The 23,648-nt window shown below is 46.4% G+C and overlaps 1 protein-coding gene across 1 annotated transcript in view; it reads left to right on the top strand.

Annotated features, from left to right (window-relative positions):
- Nucleotides 1-23,648, top strand: part of metap2a (methionyl aminopeptidase 2a) — a 53,701-nt gene that overhangs the window by 7,957 nt on the left and 22,096 nt on the right. Inside the window, exons 2-7 of the mRNA XM_070896780.1 lie at nt 9,887-9,994; nt 10,095-10,160; nt 17,136-17,238; nt 21,364-21,525; nt 22,308-22,489; nt 22,588-22,682. Coding sequence (XP_070752881.1) covers nt 9,887-9,994; nt 10,095-10,160; nt 17,136-17,238; nt 21,364-21,525; nt 22,308-22,489; nt 22,588-22,682 — 716 coding nt within the window. The remainder of the gene's footprint in view (nt 1-9,886; nt 9,995-10,094; nt 10,161-17,135; nt 17,239-21,363; nt 21,526-22,307; nt 22,490-22,587; nt 22,683-23,648) is intronic.

The raw sequence follows: 23,648 nt of genomic DNA, 5'->3' as shown, positions 1-23,648 counted from the left end.
CAACTTTGCCATCCTCGCCTGCCGTCCGGACACGCCATGGCGTACCATCTTGCCGTCCGGAGGAGGCGGGGGTCCCCGATGGAGGGCACTCTACGCAGGGGTCCTCCCACTATTCGTCGGGGACTTGGCCTGGAGGGTGGTGCACGGAGCAGTGCCTTGCAACAAATTTTTAAGGCCGGTTCACGGACTCCCAGGCCGCCTGCAATTTCTGCGGTCTGGAGGAGTCCGTGTTCCATGTTTTTATTGAGTGCACGAGGTTGCAGCCCCTGTTCCATTATTTGAGGGGGCTGCTCCTGAAATTCTGGCTGCACTTCAGTCCCACTCTCCTGATCTTTGGGCACCCTGTGCGGAGGGGAGCGGGTAGGTCCGAAGGCCTCCTCGTAGGACTGCTCCTGGGCACGGCCAAGGGTGCCATCCGCCGGTCCAGGCAGCGGGCGGTCAAGGGGATCGTTCAACCTGATTGCCTGCCTCTCTTTCGCTCTTACATCCGGTCCAGGGTGTCCTTGGAGATGGAGCACGCGGTGTCCACCGGTACGTTCGCGGCCTTCCGCGAGAGGTGGGCACCGGAGGGACTGGAGTGCATCATCACGCCCGGCAACCAAATTTTAATTTGATTTTACGTTTTAAAGTTTAATTTGTTTTAATTGCCAGTGCTTTTAGTGTCCCCTTCCCTTTTATAGGGGGCACTGGGAAAATTGTGATTTTAGTGCCCAAAGGGAAAAAAAAAACAAAAATAGGAAAAAAGGGCCTTGTAAATGTCTGGTGTGTCACCCAGGTCGGGTGGCACGGTTTAATGTTTTATGTTTTGCAGGTAGACTCTAAAAGAGTTTCATGCACAAGGACCCCCAGGTCCCTCTGCACCGCAGCATGTTGTAATTTCTCCCCATTCAAATGATATTCCCTTTTACTGTTTTTTTTCCCCAAGGTGGATGACCTCACATTTTCCGACATTGTATTCCATATGTCAAACCTTAGCCCATTCGCTTAACCTATCCAAATCTCTTTGCAGCCTCTCCGTGTCCTCTACACAACCCGCTTTCTCACTAATCTTCGTGTCATCTGCAAATTTTGTGACACTACACTCTGTCCCCTCTTCCAGGTCATCTATGTATATTGTAAACAGTTGTGGTCCCAGCACCGATCCCTGTGGCACACCACTAACCACCGATTTCCAACCCGAAAAGGACCCATTTATCCCGACTCTCTGCTTTCTGTTAGCCAGCCAATTCTCTATCCATGCTAATACATTTCCTCTGACTCCTATTACCTTTATCTTCTGCAGTAATCTTTTGTGTGGCACCTTATCGAATGCCTTTTGGAAATCTAAATACACCACATCCATCGGTACACCTCTATCCACCATGCTCGTTATCTCCTCAAAGAATTCCAGTAAATTAGTTAAACATGATTTCCCCTTCATGAATCCATGTTGTGTCTGCTTGATTGCACTATTCCTATCTTGATGTCCTGCTATTTCTTCCTTAATGATAGCTTCAAGCATTTTCCCCACTACAGATGTTAAACTAACCGGCCTATAGTTACCTGCCTTTTGTCTGCCCCTTTTTTTAAACAGAGGCGTTACATGAGCTGCTTTCCAATCCGCTAGTACCTCCCCAGAGTCCAGAGAATTTTGGTAGATTATAACGAATGCATCTGCTATAACTTCTGCCATCTCTTTTAATACCCTGGGATGCATTTCATCAGGACCAGGGGACTTGTCTACCTTGAGTCCCATTAGCCTGTCCAGCACTACCCCCCTAGTGATAGTGATTGTCTCAAGGTCCTCCCTTCCCACATTCCCGTGACCAGCAATTTTTGGCATGGTTTTTGTGTCTTCCACTGTGAAGACCGAAGCAAAATAATTGTTTAAGGTCTCAGCCATTTCCACATTTCCCATTATTAAATCCCCCTTCTCATCTTCTAAGGAGAGAGAGGCCTGGGGGATAGATAGATAGAGATAGAGAGTGATTGAGGGAGGGAGGCCGAGAGAGTGGGAGGCCACACCCTACCCCTTTCACCCCCCCCTTGCTCTTGCCCCCCCTCCCCCTCGCTCTCGCCCCTCGCCCCCTGCCCCTGCCCTCGCCCCCTCCCCTGCCCTCGCTCCCCTCTCTCCTCTTCTCTTTCTCCCCCCATGCCCCTCCCTCTGTCTCCCACGTCCGCTTCTTTTCCAGTCCCTTGCAGCATAAGGTTGGTTGTTCGGGTTACGTTTAGAAATGGTTGTAGGCCACTCATTGCCCATAGCAGAACCTCATATTGACAACGCTACAGTTGCTAGCAGCGTCCTATTGATCAATTGATGTCACAAAAATATATAATAACTACTCGCCTGTGACATTTTGTGCAGGGGAGAAACTGCTTTGTCATTGAGCGTGTGCTATATACAGGACACTGTGGATTGTCTAGCTTGTGTTTACTATGGAGTGTATCAATTGAACCTTTTTAAAAAAAAAACCTTTAAATACACTTTTCAACATTGTAAGTGGAGGCAGTCCTGGGTTTATGATGTAAGCTGCGTGACCTCACTGATTCCCAGGTGACCTATCTGCCTGGAGTGATTAAATAGCTGGTGCTGGTGCAGTGACACAATCCAAGATGAAATTGTTAAACTGGGAAAAAAGGAAGAGAATGAGAAACTGCTATATAACTGTTAGTTTGTCACTGTGTACACATCGATGTGAGGCTCCTAAAACAAGGCAGATATATCGCGATCCAGATTCTCACTTTGCTGGCTTCTACCTGATGGAATTAAGTGTTGAATTATTGATTGGGTGCAGTGGGATACAGAAATCAGCAAGACTTTTTAAGGCTTCTGGATTTTAATATAATTTGAATTATTTGTCTCTTTCTCTCACTGCTTCCAGGTTGATAATTTTGTTTATTCTACACTTGTGTGACATAATAGTACGGTCCCGTTGAATTTACCTTTGTGCTATACTGATTGGCTCTTGCATCAATTTGATCATACAAAACAAATTATTTTGCTGTGAAATATTTCATGGATACAATGTAATTCCATTGCCTTCCTGCCTGCTAAAGGAACGCCTCGAAACAATGTTATAATGGAAAGGAAAGCTGAACCTCCCCAGTTCATAACCTTGATATGACGGGGGCTGCCAATTCTGCCTGAAGATGGGTTTCATCACATGACCTCCACCTGCTCGGCCCCCACACTCCCCGCCATTGGTTGCCTGACCCGTCCACCATTGCGCGCACCATCTTACCAAAAATGTTCCCCCGAACCGCACAGCGATGGGAAAGATCCCGCGCTTTTCCATTGTAAATACCACGTGCGCGCGGGAATTTAAAGGCCATGAAAAACATAGCGCAGCTTACAGGGAACATTGCATCCCACACCAATTGGAAAGTGAGTCAACGCTTCGTTAGCTGACGGGTGATTCTTGGCTGGCAGTCCAAAGGGCCTTTTTCCCATCTAAAATGTTTTTCTAATAGACAAAAATGTATTTTTTGATGCCCCTGTGATTTTTTTTTTCTTCCCGGGTTGCTGGCAGCAGTGTCCAGGGGAATAATCTTTCATTGCTGGAGACCCCAGAGCAATGCGGGAGGGTGAGCATCCCGAACTCTGACCCTGCTCCCACATTTTTGAAGGCAGTAATGTCTCTTAGGAGAATCAGTGAAAGCTCCATGCCGTCATTTGTTAAATCAGAAGCTGTTTCCATACACCAATGGCATAAAATATAACCAATCACATTGCTATTATTGATCAGTGACGGTGCCAACAGCTAGTCATCACCACAATGCTTGTGGTTGCCAGGGCCCAGCAAGCCATTATTGTGTGAACTCGACCCTTCCACATCTCTGCATCACCATTGGCCCAGAGCCCTGTCAATCAAACACACAGCAATCAGCTTGGTCATGAGCTTATCAGCAGCCAATGAGGTTGCTAGAAAATGTAATGAACATTTGGAATAGGCATGTAATTATTGGCCAATAAAGACATCAGTATGAACATTTAAACTGGTCACAGTTTAAAAGTGGCACACCCATTTATCCTCATTCTACATGACCATGCAAAACCTGAGCAATACTTCGAAGTTTTTCAAAACTGCAATAAACCACCCGGAGGTCACATTATTTCTCTCCCCAGTTTTCTTTGCTCCTTTCCCAAAGTGTTGATTCCTCACTCGGGGGAGGGGCACCAGTGCCACTGGGGGGAGGGGCCCCAGTGCCACTGGGGGGAGGGGGGCCCGGTGCCACTGGGGGGAGGGAGGCCCGGCCTCTCTCCAGTACTTTGCCTAGGTGGGTACGGGTTGTGTGAACTTTTACTGACTATTGGGATTGGGTGGAAGTGTCATTGTGCAGCCCAGTGTTGGCCGTCTCTGACTGCGGCCCCCGTATCATTCAGGTTAATCTGCGCTGCCCCACCTCCAAGGCCAATATTTCCTTCCTGAGCAGTGCTGCCCACAACTTATAAGAACATAAGAAATAGGAAGAGGCATCGGCCATTTGGCCCCTCGAGCGTGCTCCGCCATTTAATAAGATCATGGCTGATCTGATCATGGACTCAGCTCCACTTCCCTGTCCGCTCCCCATAACCCTTTGCTCCCTTATCGCTCAAAAATCTGTATCTCCGCCTTAAATATATTCAATTACCCAGCTCCACAGCTCTCTGGGGCAGAGAATTCCACAGATTTACAACCCTCTGAGAAGAAATTTAAATGGGCGGCCCCTTATTCTAAGACTATGTCCCCTGGTTTTAGTTTCCCCCATGAGAGGAAATGTCCTCTCTGCATCCACCTTGTCGAGGCCCCTCATTATCTTATATGTTTCGAAAAGATCACCTCTCATTCTTAATTTTAATGTGTATAGGCCCAACCTACTCACCCTAGCCTCATAAGTCAACCCTCTCATCTCCGGAATCAACCTAGTGAACCTTCTCTGAACAGTCTCCAATGCAAGTACATCCTTCCTTAAATACAGAGACCAAAACTGACTGCAGTACTCCAGGTGTGGCCTCACCAATACCCTGTATTGTAGCAGGACTTCTCTGCTTTTATACTCCATTCCCTTGCAATAAAGGCCAAAATTCCATTTGCCTTCCTGATCACTTCTTGTATCTGCATACTAACTTTTTGTGTTTCATGCACAAGGACCCCCAGCTCCCGCTGTACTGCACACTTTGCAATTTTTCTCCATTTAAATTATAATTTGCTTTTCTATTTTTTCTGCCAAAGTTGATAACCTCACATTTTCCCACATTATACTCCATCTGCCAAATTTTTCCCCATTCACTGAGTCTGTCTATATCCCTTTGCACTGTTGTATTTCAGCTCTCGAGATAAAGCCAACTTTCCATTTCTGATTACTTTCTGCACATGAACAATTTGCCCCATTCAACATCGAGAATGTTCATTTATATGAAGTTGTTTGAGAAAATTCTCTCAGAATATGTAATTGCAGCTAGGTTTGTAATTCCAAATGAAGAGGTGAAATGCTCTTTCTCTAACCCAGAATGCCTGCCCCGTTCCCTCAGTCCTGGAAACTATCCAAATGTAAGGGCGTGGAGGCAAAGCTTACATTTCAGTCCCTGTTAGTGCTAACACAACTGACTGCCTTCCAGTTGACTAAAGGAAGAGAAAGAAAGCATACATTTACATAGCTCCTTTCAGAGCCACCGGGGTACTTTTGTTATAGAAGGAAGCTGTCTTTCAAATTGCTCTGTTGCCAATTCACTTTATAAACAAAATGCCTGTCATTCAGTGTAACCATGGTACATTACAGCAGTTAAGTTTAGTAAGGCACTTCACAGAATCCTGAATGAGTTGCTCACTTCTCAGAAAAACAGAATATAGTTGGGTCTACTTGTGACTCTGCATCTTCCGATCAGGTGGTTGTGTTTTTCAATTCTTGTCTCCTTGTAAAGTGCTTAAGAATGGCTTGAGGCCAAGGTTACAATGCCAAGTTTACCGATGTCCAATCATTCTAAACTCTCATCCCATATTGTTCAGACATTGAAGGCACTTTAATAGAGGCGCTTGTTTGGTTTGGGGCCCAGGGGGGCAGTGTCTCTGTTTACCCGACTCAATCCCGCTCTCCTTTCCCCACAGCCCAAGCCCCGGGGGGCAGTGTCTCTGTTTACCCGACTCAATCCCGCTCTCCTTTCCCCACAGCCCGAGCCGCAGGGGGCAGTGTCTGTGTTTACCCGACTCAATCCCGCTCTCCTTTCCCCACAGCCCAAGCCCAGGGGGGGCAGTGTCTCTGTTTACCCGACTCAATCCCGCTCTCCTTTCCCCATAGCCCAAGCCCAGGGGGGCAGTGTCTCTGTTTACCCGACTCAATCCCGCTCTCTTTTCCCCACAGCCCAAGCCCAGGGGGGCAGTGTCTCTGTTTACCCGACTCAATCCCGCTTTCCTTTCCCCACAGCCCAAGCCCCGGGGGACAGTGTCTCTGTTTACCCGACTCAATCCCGCTCTCCTTTCCCCACAGCCCGAGCCCCAGGGGGCAGTGTCTGTGTTTACCCGACTCAATCCCGCTCTCCTTTCCCCACAGCCCAAGCCCAGGGGGGCAGTGTCTCTGTTTACCCGACTCAATCCCGCTCTCCTTTCCCCATAGCCCAAGCCCAGGGGGGCAGTGTCTCTGTTTACCCGACTCAATCCCGCTCTCTTTTCCCCACAGCCCAAGCCCAGGGGGGCAGTGTCTCTGTTTACCCGACTCAATCCCGCTCTCCTTTCCCCACAGCCCGAGCCCCGGGGGGCAGTGTCTGTGTTTACCCGACTCAATCCCGCTCTCCTTTCCCCACAGCCCAAGCCCAGGGGGGCAGTGTCTCTGTTTACCCGACTCAATCCCACTCTCCTTTCCCCACAGCCCAAGCCCAGGGGGGCAGTGTCTCTGTTTACCCGACTCAATCCCGCTCTCTTTTCCCCACAGCCCGAGCCCCGGGGAGCAGTGTCTGTGTTTACCCGACTCAATCCCACTCTCCTTTCCCCACAGCCCGAGCCCCGGGGGGCAGTGTCTGTGTTTACCCGACTCAATCCCACTCTCCTTTCCCCACAGCCCGAGCCCCGGGGGGCAGTGTCTGTGTTTACCCGACTCAATCCCACTCCTTTCCCCACAGCCCAAGCCCAGGGGGGCAGTGTCTCTGTTTACTGACATTTAATGACACCAGCCTGTTGATAAAAGGTTCCCCTATAGTTTAACACAAAAAAGATATTGCCTCCGTGGGAATCTCCAGCACGAGACGGTTTACCTGCCGATTGAGACGCTGCTTCAAGGCCTGGCATTAGCCGACACTGGCCATTTAACGAGTTAGGTTGGGGCCAGGTTGCATGAACTTGGCTTGTATCCCCTTGAGTTTAGAAGGTGGAGGGTGATCTAATTGAGGTGTTTTAAGGAATTCAGTCGAGTCGATAGAGAGAGACTATTTCCTCTGGTGGAGCATCTACAACAAGACAGCATCATCTTAAAGTCCAAGCTGGGGCCCCCAGGACTGAAATCAGGAGGCACTTTCTCACACCGAGGGGACTGGAAATGTGGATGCTGGGAGTCAATTGAAATTTTCCAGACTGGGTTCGATAGATTTTTGTTAGGTAAGGGTATTAATGGATGTGGAGCTAATGTGGATAAATGGAGTTGGGGTGCAGATCAGCCACAATCCGATGAAATGCCAGGTAGATGCATATAAAACATATACTCAATTTCAATGTTCCCTGTAAGCCGTGCTTTGTTCTATGCTGCCTGTTTCTGTTAATGCGTGGTCCCTTTAAATGTCTGCACATGTGGGGTATTGACAGTGTAACGGTCGGTGAGCGGCCTGCACGGGACCTTGTCGATTACTATGCGGCCGCCCACACGCACCTTAGCAGGAACATTGTTCAATATACTTGGAGTTCTGTGTGTGGTTCTGGTCTCCGTATTACAGAAAAGTGCAAAAAAGATTTCTAAAATATCTCAACCTGGCATGTTTTCAGTGTTTACATGCCTTGTCATTTGTTTCCAGAGCACCGTAATCTGGTTTATACTAAAGGATGCTTCATACACGTGGGGCTCCAGTGTCCCTCTATTTTATAAATGGGTTAGGGTTACAGGGTTGAAATAAAGACCTATATATGTGTAGCAGCAGTTTCTGCTCAAAGGATAGACTGAAGTAGACTTTTTGCAGATGTGGAGACACCCTGGTTTTTGATTTGTGTATAAATGAAGCCTATGATAAGACAGGGTTTGCATGTTGGTTTTCAGCACGTCTCCAGTGACCAATAAACTTTGTATCAGGCATAAGGAATAAACAGACAGGTGAGAAGACCTAACGTGTTCGTAGCAATGGTCCCTCTAAACTTACTTTCTGTAAGGCAGGCTACGAAATTCTCTCAGCACTTTTTGTCCCTGGTCAGCTTACATTTACATCAGTGAGCAGCCTCTTTATTTCAATCCTGAAAGGGGACATTGGTTAGCAGTGTGGTTCTGTCCAAGAAAAAGTTCCAGCAGCATCTTGACTGCAGCGAAAGCAAGCAGTCACTTTCAGTAGCAGTGAAAGTATCACGTTCTTGTATACAGGGACATCTAATTTAAAGGAGAAGTATGATCTGAACTCCCTATACTCCTTAATGTAATCAAAGAAGGTCATTTATCATCATCTGTCATCTCATGTTCTGTGGCTTAGACGCAGCCTGGGAGTGGACATTTTGTGCAGACCAGTGCCTCTCTTCTGTGACATGAGGTTCTGCTCATTGATATTGCGAAGAACAACATAAGAAATAGGAGCAAGAGTAGGCCATACGGCCCTTCGAGCCTGCTCCGCCATTCAGTAAGATCATGGCTGATCAACTCCACTTTCCTGCCCGATCCCTTCATTCCCTTAGTGATCTCTGCCTTGAATATACTCAATGACTGGGGTAGACACAGTGAAGACATTTCTCCTCATCTCAGTCCTAAATGGCTTACCCCTTATCCTGAGACTATGACCCCTGGTTCTAGACACTCCAGCCAGGGGGAAAACAGCCTCTCAGCATCTACCCAGTCAAGCCCTCTCAGAATTGTATGTTTCAATGAGATCACCTCTCATTCTTCTAAACTCCAGAGAATATAGGCCCATTCTACTCAATCTCCTCATAGGACATCCCCCTCAACCCAGGAATCAATCTAGTGAACCTTCGCTGCACCCGCCTCTAAGGTAAGTATGTCCTTAGATAAGCAAACCAAAACTGCAAAATACTCCAAGTGTGGTCTCGCCAAAGTCCTATATAATTGCAGCCGAACTTCCTTCCTCTTCTATTGCAATCCACTTGTAATAAAACACACAAATTTGCCTTCCTAATTGTTGCTGTACCTGCATGTTAACTTTGTGGATTTGTGTACAGGATCACAAAACTCTCTGAATCCCAACATTTACTAGTGTCTCTCCTTTTTTAAAAAAAAAGAAAAATATTCTGCTGTTCCATTCTTCCTACCAAAGTGGATAATTTCACACTTCCCCACATTATACTCCATCTGCTGCCACCTTGCCCAATCACTTAACCAGTCTGTGTCCCTTTGCATCCTCTTTGTGTCCTCCTCACAGCTTACTTTCCCCCCCCTAGCTTTGTAATGTCAGTAAACCTGGATATATTACACTTGGTCCCCTCATTGCTGTAAATAGCTAAGGCCCAAGCACTGCTCATTGGGGCACCCCACCAGTTAGGCCTTGAGAAGAACAGAGAAAAATGATTTATGAATCGATTTCCCTGGTCTTTGCGTCACAGGAAGAGCAGTTCTTTGCAAACTCCTGCTCCCAAGCTCCCTCCAATCAGCAGTTATATAGTGTGAATGTGCAGCAGCAGACAGCAATAGATGGAATGTGCTTGCTTTTACTGGAGAGTGCAGGCATCACGTCTTCAATTCAGCAATTCCATTTCAAAGCTACCATAAACTAACATTTAAAACTTGTTCCCTGAAGGGGCACAAAATGGATGTGAGAAAGAATCTGCAGGAGTTGATGACGCAGCGAAGCAGCTGGAAAAGCAGGTCCTTGAGGACAAGGAGAAGGAGGAAGAAGGGGACGAAGGCAAGTACACTGTCAAAGGAAAGGGACTTCTGTACTGCGCGCCTGTATTATACATTACACTGAAGAGGAACACTTGTTTTAAAACCTGTTTACCCAACAGAAGGAGATGGCGAAGGCGAAAGTTCCGCAACCAAGAAAAAGAAGAAAAAGAAAAAGAAGAAAGGACGTGAGTGGACTTTTAATACTTCTGGGGAAGTTGCAGCAGTTCAGGTTCACAGGGCCAATACATCGGATATACAGCCCACAAACAGGCCATTCGGCCCAACCAGTCCATGCTCCACTCGAGCCTCCTCCCATCTTTCCTCATCTAAATCTATCAGCATAACCCTCTGTTCCCTTCTCCCATATGCTTGTCTAGCCTCCCCTTAAATGCATCGATACTATTCGCTTCAACCACTCCCTGTGGTAGCGAGTTCCACATTCTCACCACTCTCTGGGTAAAGAAGTTTCTTCTGAATTTCTCATTGGATTTCTTGGTGAATATCTTATATTGATAAGAACATAAGAACTAGGAGCCTGCTCTGCGGTTTAATACGATCATGGCTGATTCAGTCATGGACGCAGGTCCACTTTCCTGCCTGCTCCCCATGACCCTTTATCCCCTTATCGTTTAAGAAACTGTCTATTTCTGTCTTAAATTTATTCAATGTCCCAGCTTCCACAGCTCTCTAAGGCAGCGAATTCCACAGATTTACAACCCTCAGAAGAAATTCCTCCTCATCTCAGTTTTAAATGGACGGCCCTTATTGTAAGATCATGCACTCTAGTTCTAGTACTGAGTACTTTGAGTACTGTTGAGGGGGATGACTCATCAGGGGAGGGTAGCAGCAGCCAAGTTCATGGCACCGTGGCTGGCTCTGCTGCACAGGAGGGCAAGAAAAAGAGTGGGAGAGCAATAGTAATAGGGGATTCAATCGTAAGGGGAATAGATAGGCGTTTCTGCGGCCGCAACCGAGACTCCAGGATGGTATGTTGCCTCCCTGGTGCAAGGGTCAAGAATGTCTCGGAGCGGGTGCAGGGCATTCTGAAAAGGGAGGGTGAACAGCCAGTTGTCGTTGTGCACATTGGTACCAACGATATAGCTAAAAAAAAAAGGGATGAGTCCCTACGAGACGAATTTAAGGAGCTAGGAGCTAAATTAAAACGTAGGACTTCAAAAGTAGTAATCTCAGGATTGCTACCAGTGCCATGTGCTGGTCAGAGTAGGAATCGCAGGATAGCTCAGATGAATACGTGGCTTGAGCAGTGGTGCAGCAGGGAGGGATTCAAATTCCTGGGGCATTGGAACCGGTTCTGGGGTAGGTGGGACCAGTACAAACCGGACGGTCTGCACCTGGGCAGGACCGGGACCAATGTCCGAGGGGGAGTGTTTGCTAGTGCTGTTAGGGAGGAGTTAAACTAATATGGCAGGGGGATGGGAACCAATGCAGGGAGACAGGGAAACAAAATGGAGACAAAAGACAGAAAGGAGATGAGTAAAAGTGGAGGGCAGAGAAACCCAAGGCAAAAAACAAAAAGGGCCACTGTACAGCAAAATTCTAAAGGGTCAAAGTGTAATAAAAAGGCAAGCATGAAAGCTTGGTGCCTCAATGCAAGGAGTATTCGGAACCCAGGAGAGGGCTCTGAGCTAGTTAGAGTGGGTGAGAACTCAGGTGAACAGGACCCCAAGAAAGAATGCAAAAGGCCGGAGGCAACAGAGCAGAGTAGCACTGGGGTAAGTGTAAACCACAAGGTGACAGGAAGGGACAATATGTATGAATATAAAGGGGCTGCAGGAGGGGTCAAAACTAAAAATCATGGTTTAAAAGCTAGTATTAAAACACTCTACCTAAACGCACGCAGCATTTGAAATAAAGCAAATGAGTTGACGGCACAAATTGTTGCAAATGGGTATGATTTGGTGGCCATTACAGAAACATAGTTGCACGGGGGCCAAGACTGGGAATTAAACATACAGGGGTATCTGACAATTTGGAAAGATAGACAAGAAGGGAAAGGAGGTGGGGTAGCTCTGTTAATAAAGGATGATATCAGGGCAGTTGTGAGAGATGATATTGGCTCTAATGAACTAAATGTTGAATCATTGTGGGTGGAGATTAAAGATAGTAAGGGGAAAAAGTCACTGGTGGGCGTAGTTTATAGGCCCCCAAATAATAACTTCACGGTGGGGCGGGCAATAATCAAGGGGATAATGGAGGCATGTGAAAAAGGAACGGCAGTAATCATGGGGGATTTTAACCTACATATCGATTGGTCAAATCAAATCGCATGAGGTAGCCTTGAGGAGGAATTCATAGAATGCATACGGGATTGTTTCTTAGAACAGTATGTTACAGAACCTACAAGGGAGCAAGCAATCTTAGATCTGGTCCTGTGTAATGAGACAGGAATAATAAGCGATCTCCTAGTAAAAGATCCTCTCGGAATGAGTGATCACAGTATGGTTGAATTTGTAATACAGATTGAGAGTGAGGAAGTAGTGTCTCAACAAGCGTACTATGCTTAAACAAAGGGGACTACAATGGGATGAGGGCAGAGTTGGCTAAAGTAGACTGGAAACACAGACTAAATGGTGGCACAATTGAGGAACAGTGGAGGACTTTTAAGGAGCTCTTTCATAGTGCTCAACAAAAATATATTCCAGTGAAAAAGAAGGGCGGTAAGAGAAGGGATAACCAGCCGTGGATAACCAAGGAAATAAGGGAGAGTATCAAATTAAAAACCAATGCGTATAAGGTGGCCAAGGTTAGTGGGAAACTAGAAGATTGGGAAAATTTTAAACGACAGCAAAGAATGACTAAGAAAGCAATAAAGAAAGGAAAGATAGATTACGAAAGTAAACTTGCGCAAAACATAAAAACAGATAGTAAAAGCTTTTACCGATATATAAAATGGAAAAGAGTGACTAAAGTAAATGTTGGTCCCTCAGAAGATGAGAAAGGGGATTTAATAACGGGAAATGTGGAAATGGCTGAGACTTTAAACAATTATTTTGCTTCGGTCTTCATAGTGGAAGACACAAAAACCATGCCAAAAATTGCTGGTCACGGGAATGTGGGAAGGGAGGACCTTGAGATAATCACTATCACCTGGGGGGTAGTGCTGGATAGGCTAATGGGACTCAAGGTAGACAAGCCCCCTGGTCCGGATGAAATGCATCCCAGGGTATTAAAAGAGATGGCGGAAGTTATAGCAGATACATTTGTTATAATCTACCAAAATTCTCTGGACTCTGGGGAGGTACCAGCGGATTGGAAAGCAGCTAATGTAACGCCTCTCTTTAAAAAAAAAAAAAAGGGGGCAGACAAAAGGCAGGTAACTATAGGCCGGTTAGTTTAACATCTGTAGTGGGGAAAATGCTTGAAGCTATCATTAAGGAAGAAATAACGGGACATCAAGATAGGAATAGTGCAATCAAGCAGACACAACATGGATTCATGAAGGGGAAATCATGTTTAACTAATTTACTGGAATTCTTTGAGGATATAACGAGCATGGTGGATAGAGGTGTACCGATGGATGTGGTGTATTTAGATTTCCAAAAGGCATTTGATAAGATGCCACACAAAAGGTTACTGCAGAAGATAAAGGTACGCGGAGTCAGAGGAAATGTATTAGCATGGATCGAGAATTGGCTGGCTAACAGAAAGCAGAGAGTCGGGATAAATGGGTCCTTTTCGGGTTGGAAATTGGTGGTTAGTGGTGTGCCACAGGGATCGGTGCTGGGACCACAACTGTTTACAATATACATAGATGACCTGGAAGAGGGGACAGAGTGTAGTGTAACAAAATTTGCAGATGACATGAAGATTAGTGGGAAAGCGGGTTGTGTAGAGGACACACAGAGGCTGCAAAGAGATTTAGATAGGTTAAGCGAATGGGCTAAGGTTTGGCAGATGGAATACAATGTCGGAAAATATGAGGTCATCCACCTTGGGGGAAAAAAAACAGTAAAAGGGAATATTATTTGAATGGGGAGAAATTACAACATGCTGCGGTGCAGAGGGACCTGGGGGTCCTTGTGCATGAATCCCAAAAAGTTAGTTTGCAGGTGCAGCAGGTAATCAGGAAGGCGAATGGAATGTTGGCCTTCATTGCGAGAGGGATGGAGTACAAAAGCAGGGAGATCCTGCTGCAACTGTATAGGGTAGTAGTGAGGCCGCACTTGGAGTACTGCGTGCAGTTTTGGTCACCTTACTTAAGGAAGGATATACTAGCTTTGGAGGGGGTACAGAGTCGATTCACTAGGCTGATTCCGGAGATGAGAGGGTTACCGTATGATGATAGATTGAGCACACTGGGTCTTTACTCGTTGGAGTTCAGAAGGATGAGAGGTGATCTTATAGAAACATTTAAAATAATGAAATGGATAGACAAGATAGAGGCAGAGAGGTTGTTTCCACTGGTCGGGGAGACTAGAACTAAGGGGCACAGCCTCAAAATACGGGGGAGCCAATTTAAAACCGAGTTGAGAAGGAATTTCTTCTCCCAGAGGGTTGTGAATCTGTGGAATTCTCTGCCCAAGGAAGCAGTTGAGACTAGCTCATTGAATGTATTCAAATCACAGATAGATAGATTTTTAACCAATAAGGGAATTAAGGGTTATGTGGAGCAGGCGGGTAAGTGGAGCTGAGTCCACAGCCAGATCAGCCATGATCTTGTTGAATGGCGGAGCAGGCTCGAGGGGCTAGATGCCCTACTCCTGTTCCTAATTCTTATGTTCTTATGTTCTAGTCTCCCCTATCAGTGGAAACATCCTCTCTGCTTCCACCTTGTCAAGCCCCATAATCTTATATGTTTCGATAAGATCATCGCTCATTCTTCTGAACTCCAAGGAGTAGATGCCCAACCTACTCAACCTTTCCTCATAAGTCAACCCCCTCATCTCTGGAATCAACCTCTGAACTGCCTCCAAAGCAAGTATATCCATTCGTAAATATGGAAACCAAAACTGCAAGCAGTATTCTAGGTGTGGCCTCACCAACAACCCTGTACAACTGTCGCAAGACTTCCCTGCTTTTATACTCCATCCCCTTTGCAACAAAGGCCAAGATTCCATTGGCCTTCCTGATCACTTGCTGTACCTGCATACTAACCTTTTGTATTTCATGCACAAGTACCCCCAGGTCCCGCTGTACTGCGGCACTTTGCAATCTTTCTCCATTTAAATAATAACTTGCTCTTTGATTTTTCCTGCCGAAGTGCATGACCTTACACTTTCCAACATTATACTCCATCTGACAAATTTTTTGCCCACTCACTTAGCCTGTCTATGACCTTTTGAAGATTTTGTGTGTTCTCCTCACACATTGCTTTTCCTCCCATCTTTGTATCGTTAGCAAACTTGGCTACGTTACACTCAGTCCCTTCCTCCAAGTTGTTAATATAGATTGTAAATAGTTGGGGTCCCAGCACGGATCCCTGCGGCACCCCTTTGGTTATTGATTGTCAACCTGAGAATGAACCATTTATCCCTACTCTCTGTTTTCTGTTCATTAGCCAATCCTCTATCCATGCTAATATATTACCCCCAACCCTGTGAACTTTTATCTTGTGCAGTAACCTTTTATATGGCACCTTGTCAAATGCCTTCTGGAAGTCCAAATACACCGCATCCACTGGTTCCCCTTTATCCACCCTGTTTGTTATATCCTCAAAGAATTCTCGCAAATTTGTCAAACATGACTTCCCCTTCATAAATCCATGCTGACTCTGCCTGACTGAATTTTGCTTTTCCAAATGTCCTGCTACTGCTTCTTTAATAATGGACTCCAGCATTTTCCCAACCACAGATGTAAGGCTAACTGGGCTATAGTTCCTTGCTTTTTGTCTGCCTCCTTTTTTAACTAGGGGCGTTACATTTTCAGTTTTCCAATCTGCTGGGACCTCCCCAGAATCTTGAAGTGCCCATCCAAGCACCTTTTAAATGTGGTGAGGGTTTCTGCATCCACCACCATTCCAGGCACTGAGTTCCAGACCCCCACAACTCTGCGTGAAGAAACCTCCTCTCAAATCTCCTCTGAATCTTTCACCAACCACCCTAAAACTATGCCCCCTCGTAATTGACCCCTCCACCAAGGGAAATAGGCCCTTGCTATCCACTATATCCAGGCCCCTCTCGGCCTCCTCTGTTCCAATGAGAACAAGCCCAGCCTATCCAATCTGTCCCCATAGCTAAGATTCTCCATTCCAGGCAGCATTCTAGTAAATCTCCTCTGCACCCTCTCTAGTGCAGTCAAGTCTTTCCTATAATACGGCGACCAGAACTGCACGCAGTACTCCAGTGTGGCCTAACCAATTTAAAAAAGTATAACCTCCCTGCTCTTGTATTCTATGCCTCGCCAATAAAGGCAAGCATTCAGTATGCCTTCTTAACCACCTGCTACTTTCAGGCATCTGTGGACAAGCACTCTAAGGTCCCTTTGTTCATCTACATTTAAGTGGCCTACCGTTTTATGTGTGTACCCCTTCCTTATTTGCCTCACACTTCTCGGAATTAAATTCCATTTGCCACTGCTCTGCCCACCTGACCAGTAGATTGATATCCTCCTGCAGCCCATGACTTTCCTCTTCATTATCAACCACACAGCCAATTTTAATGTAATCTGCAAACTTCTTAATCATACTCCCTATATTCAAATCTAGATCATTGATGTATATCACACAAAGCAAGGGACCCAGTACTGAGCCCTGCAGGACCCCACTGGATGTTCCTTTCAGTCACACAAAAATCCATCAACCATTACTCTTTGCTTCCTACCTCTAAGCCACTTTTGGATCCAACTAGCCACTTTGCCCTGGATCCCATGGGCTTTATCCTTAGAGCCGTGCCGTTCATGGTGATGTCAGGAAGTAGGTCTTCACACAAAGGGCAGTGGGAATCTGGAACACATGCTCCCAAAAAAGCTGTTGAGACTGGAGGTCAATTGAAAATGTCAAAACTGGGATTGACACATGTTTGTTCGAGAGCGTATTAAGGGTTGCAGAACCACGGTAGGTGGATGGAGTTGAGATCGAATTGAATGGCAGAACAGGCTCGAGGGGCTGAATAGTCTGCTGTTATGAGAGATTTTAATACAATTCAGTGTTTTACATGACTGTTAATGATCTGTGTCTTAAAAATGCTTTTATCTGTGAACAGCAAAAGTTCAAACAGATCCTCCTTCCATTCCGATTTGTGAGCTGTTCCCTTCTGGCATATTTCTTAAGGGGCAAGAATGTGAATATCCACCTTTACAGGATGGGTAAGTTCTCCATCCAAATATCACTGTGTGTTTATATATTTTTTTCCCTTCCCTCTTGGTTTTACTCCAGATTTGTTCTCGAGCAGAAAATACTGTTTGACTTTTTTTTTTTTACACGTTTTTGTTGGTACATGTTACCTGCAGTAGTCGGTCTTCACTGTAAGCTGCAAATAAAGACAGCTTGATCCTGATCTTTTGTACTAGAGTGTGCTGTATTGATGGCTCCAATAACATCTCAGTCGTTGCTGTCGAATTTCTGAAAGATAAAAGGGATCTTCTTGAATTCCACCATCACGAGGGCTTTTAGTGCTTGCCTGTCCGAGGCTCCTGTTGTTGAACACCTCCAGCTCAGGTACAGCATAGTTAGATGCTGCATCAATATTTTCCTTGAGCCCCAACTTCACATCATCTTATCGTACTTCACCTGAAATGCTTCCATTTCTCATCCACTGGGCTCTGATTGACTAGTGGTCGCTTTGTGCTGTGGAGAAAAGCTTGTTAGAAGCCACTGTTCCCGTTGACCAAGTGTGGTCATCCAGTGGTCTGGAGGTCCCAAGCAGGCCACTCGCCAGCTTTTCCATGGAGAAACCCATACATGCACGATAATTTGAATGGGCTGCGCAGCCTGTTAAGGGGGCCATGCAGCTACATTTGTTTCTTTAGCAGGAACATATTTAGGAGCTGGATCGCGACTGCTCACACTCACTTCACGCAGAGCCCCACAACCAGCAGGGATAAGAGACTTTGATCCCATCAGTGGATTTGAACCTGTTCCAGATTAATTCTGATACAGAACATGCTCTGTCATTTGTTGATGCCTTTGTCTCTATGAAAGTAGCACCAAGCCTGCTGTGAAATCAGTGCAAATCAAAATGGATGCTGTTTACAGTTTTGATCCTAATCGTTGATCTTTTGTATTACTTTTTATACAAATAGACTGTGTTAAATTGCTTTTGTTCTGGTATGAATATAAACCTGTCTGGAAGTATTAATTATAAAGACTTGCAATTCTATTGGGCCTTTCAGCACCTCAGGATGTCCCAAAGCGCTTTACAGCCAATGAAGTGTAGTCACAGCCTATGTTCCCTGTAATTATTTTTTTGGCCATGCGCTGCCTCTTTAAGGTGTACCTTACATGGAACACTAGTCACTGTTGTAATGTGGGAAAAGCAGCAGCCAATTTATGCACAGCAAGCTCCCACAAATAGCAATGTGATAATGACCATATAATTATGGCTAATTTAAACAAGTTAACTGAATTTTGGAAAAGCTTTGTTTTTATGAGGGATGAGGCAAATTCTTTATCTGGAATATAGATTTTAGCTTCAAAGGATGGATCACCTCTGTTTATATTAATGACTTGCAGACAACCCCTGTAGGGTTGGGCCAGATGCTCTTTACCTGTCCACCATTGTTCATTGGTTTATATGTAACCTTCAGGGCTGCTAATCGCGGGGCGGTGGCTCTTTGTCGGCCGGCACGGACACGATGGGCCGAAATAGCCTCTTGCGCTGTAGATTTCTGTTTCTATGTAGGTTTATTTTGGTATTGGAGCCTTGCAATAGCGGCTTATCTGTAGATCAGCAAGTGATTGTACTGTAGGTCACTGCACTGTGACCGAACTCTCTCAGCGCCTCAGTCATCAAAACATAGAAACAAGGTGCAGGAGTAGGCCATTCGGTCCTTCGAGCCTGCATTCAGTATGATCATGGCTGATCATTCACCTCAGTACCCCTTTCCTGCTTTGTCTCCATAACCCCTTGATCCTTTTAGCCGTCAGGGCCATATCTAATTCCCTCTTGAATATATCTAACAAACTGGCATCAACAACTCTCTGCGGAAGAGAATTCCACAGGCTAACAACTCTGAGTGAAGATGTTTCTCCTCATCTCGGTCCTAAATGGCTTACCCTTATCCTTAGACTGTGTCCCCTGGTTTGAGACTCCCCCAACATCGGGAACATTCTTGCTGCATCTAACCTGTCCAGTCCCATCAGAATTTTATATGTTTCTATGAGATCCCCTCTCATTCCTCTAAACTCCAGTGAATACAGGTCCAAACGATCCAGTCTCTCCTCATATGTCAGTCCTGCCATCTTGGGCATCAGTCTGGTGAACCTTCGCTGCACTCCCTCAATAGCAAGAACGTTCTTCCTCAGATTAGGAGACCAAAACTGAACACAATATTCCAGGTGAGGTCACACCAAGGCCCTGTACAGCTGCAGCAAGACCTCACTGCTCCTATACTCAAAAATCCCTTAGCTATGAAGGCCAACATACCATTTGCCTCCTTCACTGCCTGCTGCACCTGCATGCCAACCTTCAATGACTGATGTACCATGACACCCAGGTCTCGTTGCACCTCCCCTTTTCCTAATCTGCCGCCATTCAGACAATCTGCCTTCATGTTTTTTCCCCAAAGTGGATAACCTCACATTTATCCACATTATACTGCATCTGCCATGCATTTGCCCACTCACCTAACCTGTCCAAGTCACCCTGAAGCCTCTTAACATCCTCCTCACAGCTCACACTGCCACCCAGCTTAGTGTCATCTGCAAACTTGGAAATACTACTCTCAATTCCTTCATCTAAATAATTGATGTATATTGTAAATAGCTGGGGTCCCAGCACTGAGCCCTGCGGCACCCCACTAGTCACTGCCTGCCATTCTGAAAAGGACCCGTTTATCCCGACTCTGCTTCCTGTCTGCCAACCAGTTCTCTATCCACGTCAATACATTACCCCCAATACCATGTGCTTTAATTTTGCACACCAATCTCTTGTGTGGGACCTTGTCAAAAGCCTTTTGAAAGTCCAAATACAACACATCCACTGGTTCTCCCTTGTCAACCCTACTAGTTGCATCCTCAAAGAAATTCTAGATTTGTCAAGCATGATTTCCCTTTCATAAATCCATGCTGACTTGGACCGATCCTGTCACTGCTTTCCAAATGCGCTGCTATTTCATTTTGATTCAAACATTTTCCCTGCTACTGATGTCAGGCTAACCGGTCTATAATTTCCCGTTTTCTCCCTCCTTTTTTAAAAAGTGGTGTTACATTAGCTACCCTCCAGTCCATTGGAACTGATCCAGAGTTGATAGACTGTTGGAAAATGATCACCAATGCATCCACTATTTCTAGGGTCACTTCCTTAAGTACTCTGGAATGTAGACTATCAGGCCCCAGGGATTTATTGGCCTTCAGGCCCCAGGGATTTATCGGCCTTCAATTCCATCAATTTCCCAAACACAATTTCCTGGCTAATAAGGATTTCCTTCAGTTCCTCCTCCTCGCTAGACCCTCGGTCCCCTCGTATTTCCGGAATGTTATTTGTGTCTTCCTTCGTGAAGACAGAACCAAAGTATTTATTTGTTCCCCAGTATAAATTCACCTGATTCTGACTGCAAGGGGCCTGTGTTTGTCTTCACTAATCTTTTCCTCTTCGCATATCTATAGAAGCTTTTGCAGTCAGTTTTTATGTTCCCAGCAAGCTTCCTCTCATACTCTATTTTCCCCTTCCTAATTAAACCCTTTGTCCTCCTCTGCTGAATTCTAAATTTCTCCCAGCCCTCAGGTTTGCTGCTTTTTCTGGCCAATTTATATGCTTCTTCCTTGGATTTAACCCTATCCCTAATTTCCCTTGTTAACCACGGTTGAGCAATCTTCCCCGTTTTATTTTTACTTCAGGCAGGGATGTACAATTGTTGAAGTTCATCCATGTGATCTTTAAATGTTTGCCAAGACTCTGCTTAAAGGCAATACGAAATTTGAAATGATTTGGACATATAGTGATGATATTAGTGATGAAAGTCAAGTACTAAAGTGGTCAGTTTAATCTGCCGGATCCATTTCTTTTGTGTATTCCTTTCTCATAATTAATAGTTCAGCCTGAAAAATATAGTATGATATTTTCTGCCTATTGGAGAGATGAGGATATGCAGTGGACAATCCGCCACGCATCTTGTAGTGAAGGAGGCACACTGTGCATAAAGTTACCTTTCGCTTTCGAAAAAACGTCGTGAGGCAGCTTGATTTCTAACACAAGGATGTTATAGTTGTATCTCTTGACCTTGCTAGTTCTGTTGGGATCAGTAATCTTTATTCGATTCCCCCGATTTCAGACGTACTTCTGCTTGGCGCATGACTAGCGAGGAGAAGAAGGTATTGAATCAAGCCAGCGAGGAGATCTGGAGCGATTTCAGACAAGCAGCGGAAGCGCACAGGCAGGTGCGCAAGTACGTCAAGAGCTGGCTCAAGCCAGGGATGACCATGATTGAGATCTGGTAAGTGAAATGGCCTACTCTACAAACTATTAATGTTAAGCAGCGGGTACTGGGGTGTCAAGGTTATGTTCTGTGGGTTCAAGTCCCACCATGGCAGTTTGAGAATGATGATGGCCTACCATCCATCTTGTTGGGCAAGTTGGGATTGGTGATAAATGCTGGCCTTATTGGAGACACCTACATACTGAGAATGACTTTTAGAAGAAGCTGCTAGTTCCTCTGTTTTCCCATTTGCAGCAGGAAGGGAGAGTGAATGAGCTGCTGCCAGGCAATGACTGATTAATGCGGAGGCAGCCACGAAGGACAATAGCTGAATGCTGCAATGTATTGCTGCTCCCTGGGCTAGGACACCGCAGAACAGCTATATAACTTTCTGACTTGGATTATCTTTCTTTATAACATATGCAGTTGTGACTTCTTTGAGGAGGAACTGTATTTAAGTGAAGGATGTTAATGCCAATGTCCGGCTGTGTACAGGGCACTGGGTGATGATACAAAGACCTTCACAACCATTGCTTTTGCTTTTAACCCAGGTCGCATGTATACTTCATGTTCTGTCTGATTCCATAGTTACAATTTTCAAATTAAAAAATGTCAAATGCCAGAATTCTGAAGTAGAAGCAGAGGATGCTGTACACACAGCAGGTCCATCGGGCTGTGGAGGGATAAGATAGGCTGATGCCCGGAGCTGGTGAATTGTTGAGTGTATCTTCACCTACCATCGCGGTGTAACACCTTTACATGCCAGAAGGAAAGAATAACGGCAAACTTTCATCTTGCAGTGAAAAGCTGGAAGGCTGCTCCCGGAAGTTGATCAAAGAGAACGGATTGAGTGCCGGCCTGGCCTTCCCGACCGGCTGTTCCCTCAACAACTGTGCGGCCCACTACACCCCCAATGCAGGGGACCCAACCGTGCTGCAGTACGACGACGTCTGCAAAATAGATTTTGGAACCCACATCAATGGTTGGCAGGTTTTATTTCAGGCTGGACCTTCTGAAATGTTTCAAGTTTTTTGGGATTCTATTTCAACAGATGCTTACTTTGACCTTTCTCCTCCACAGGTCATATTATTGACTGTGCTTTCACAGTCGCATTTAACCCCAAGTATGACAAGCTTATAGAAGCTGTTCGAGATGCTACTAATACTGGTATCAAGGTAAGCTCGAAATGTAAACTAAAATGTAAACTAAAAGTTTATAATAAAAGAAAAAGCTGCAGGTGCTGGACTCTGAATGTGAAACTGAATCCGCTGGGCTTGGCAGGGCAGGGAGAGAGCAGGTGAGAAACATAGGGCCCAAGTTTCGAGCCGCGCCTAGAACGGCGCAGTCCCGACCTGGACGCCCGTTTTTCGCGCCACAAAGTGCGCCTAAAAAAACCCTCCGTATTCTCCACCTCCCTGCAGGTCCTCTGGCCCTCGGCGCAGCGCAGCAGGAGCTGTAGGGGGTGGAGTCAGGTCCCTGCGCTGAAAACAGTGCCGGGACCTCTGCACATGCGCGCTACAGTGGGCACGCAAGTGCAGTAGCTCCAGGCGCCCGAAACTGTGTGGGAGGGGCCTAGCCCTGGCTGAATGGCCTCACTGGGGCTGCGTGAATAAGGCTCCTCCCACGCCCAGCTCCTGCTTCCTCCCGACTCGACTCCCGCTTCCCGCCCCTGGACTGGACCCGACACCCACCCCCCCCCCCCCCCCTGCTCCCGGACCGGACCCGGCACCCACTCCCCCTGCCCCCGGACTGGACCCGACACCCGCTCCCCCTGCCCCCGGACTGGACCCGACACCCGCTCCCCCTGCGACCGGACCGGACCCGACACCCGCTCCCCCCCGCCCCCGGACTGGATCCGACCTGACCTCCCCCCCCCCCGACCTGACCTCCCTCTCCTGACCTCCCTCCCCGTGACCCGAACCGAACCGACCTCCCTCCCACCAACACCCCGACCCGACCCAACACCACCAACCTGTAAATCTGATGCTGGGGACGGGCCCTGCCCGAAGTCTTGGGCTCGGCCTGTTCAGCCTCCCTCCCCCATCTCCTTCCCCCCCCACTCCCATCTCCTTCCCCCCCCACCTCCCATCTCCTTCCCCCCCCACCTCCATCTCCTTCCCCCCCCACCCCCATCTCCTTCC

This window comes from Pristiophorus japonicus, chromosome 13 (assembly GCF_044704955.1).
Source record: "Pristiophorus japonicus isolate sPriJap1 chromosome 13, sPriJap1.hap1, whole genome shotgun sequence".
Taxonomy (NCBI): Eukaryota; Metazoa; Chordata; class Chondrichthyes; family Pristiophoridae; genus Pristiophorus; species Pristiophorus japonicus.
The sequence above is the reverse complement of the archived record's forward strand: the minus strand, read 5'-3'. Positions and strand labels throughout refer to the sequence as shown.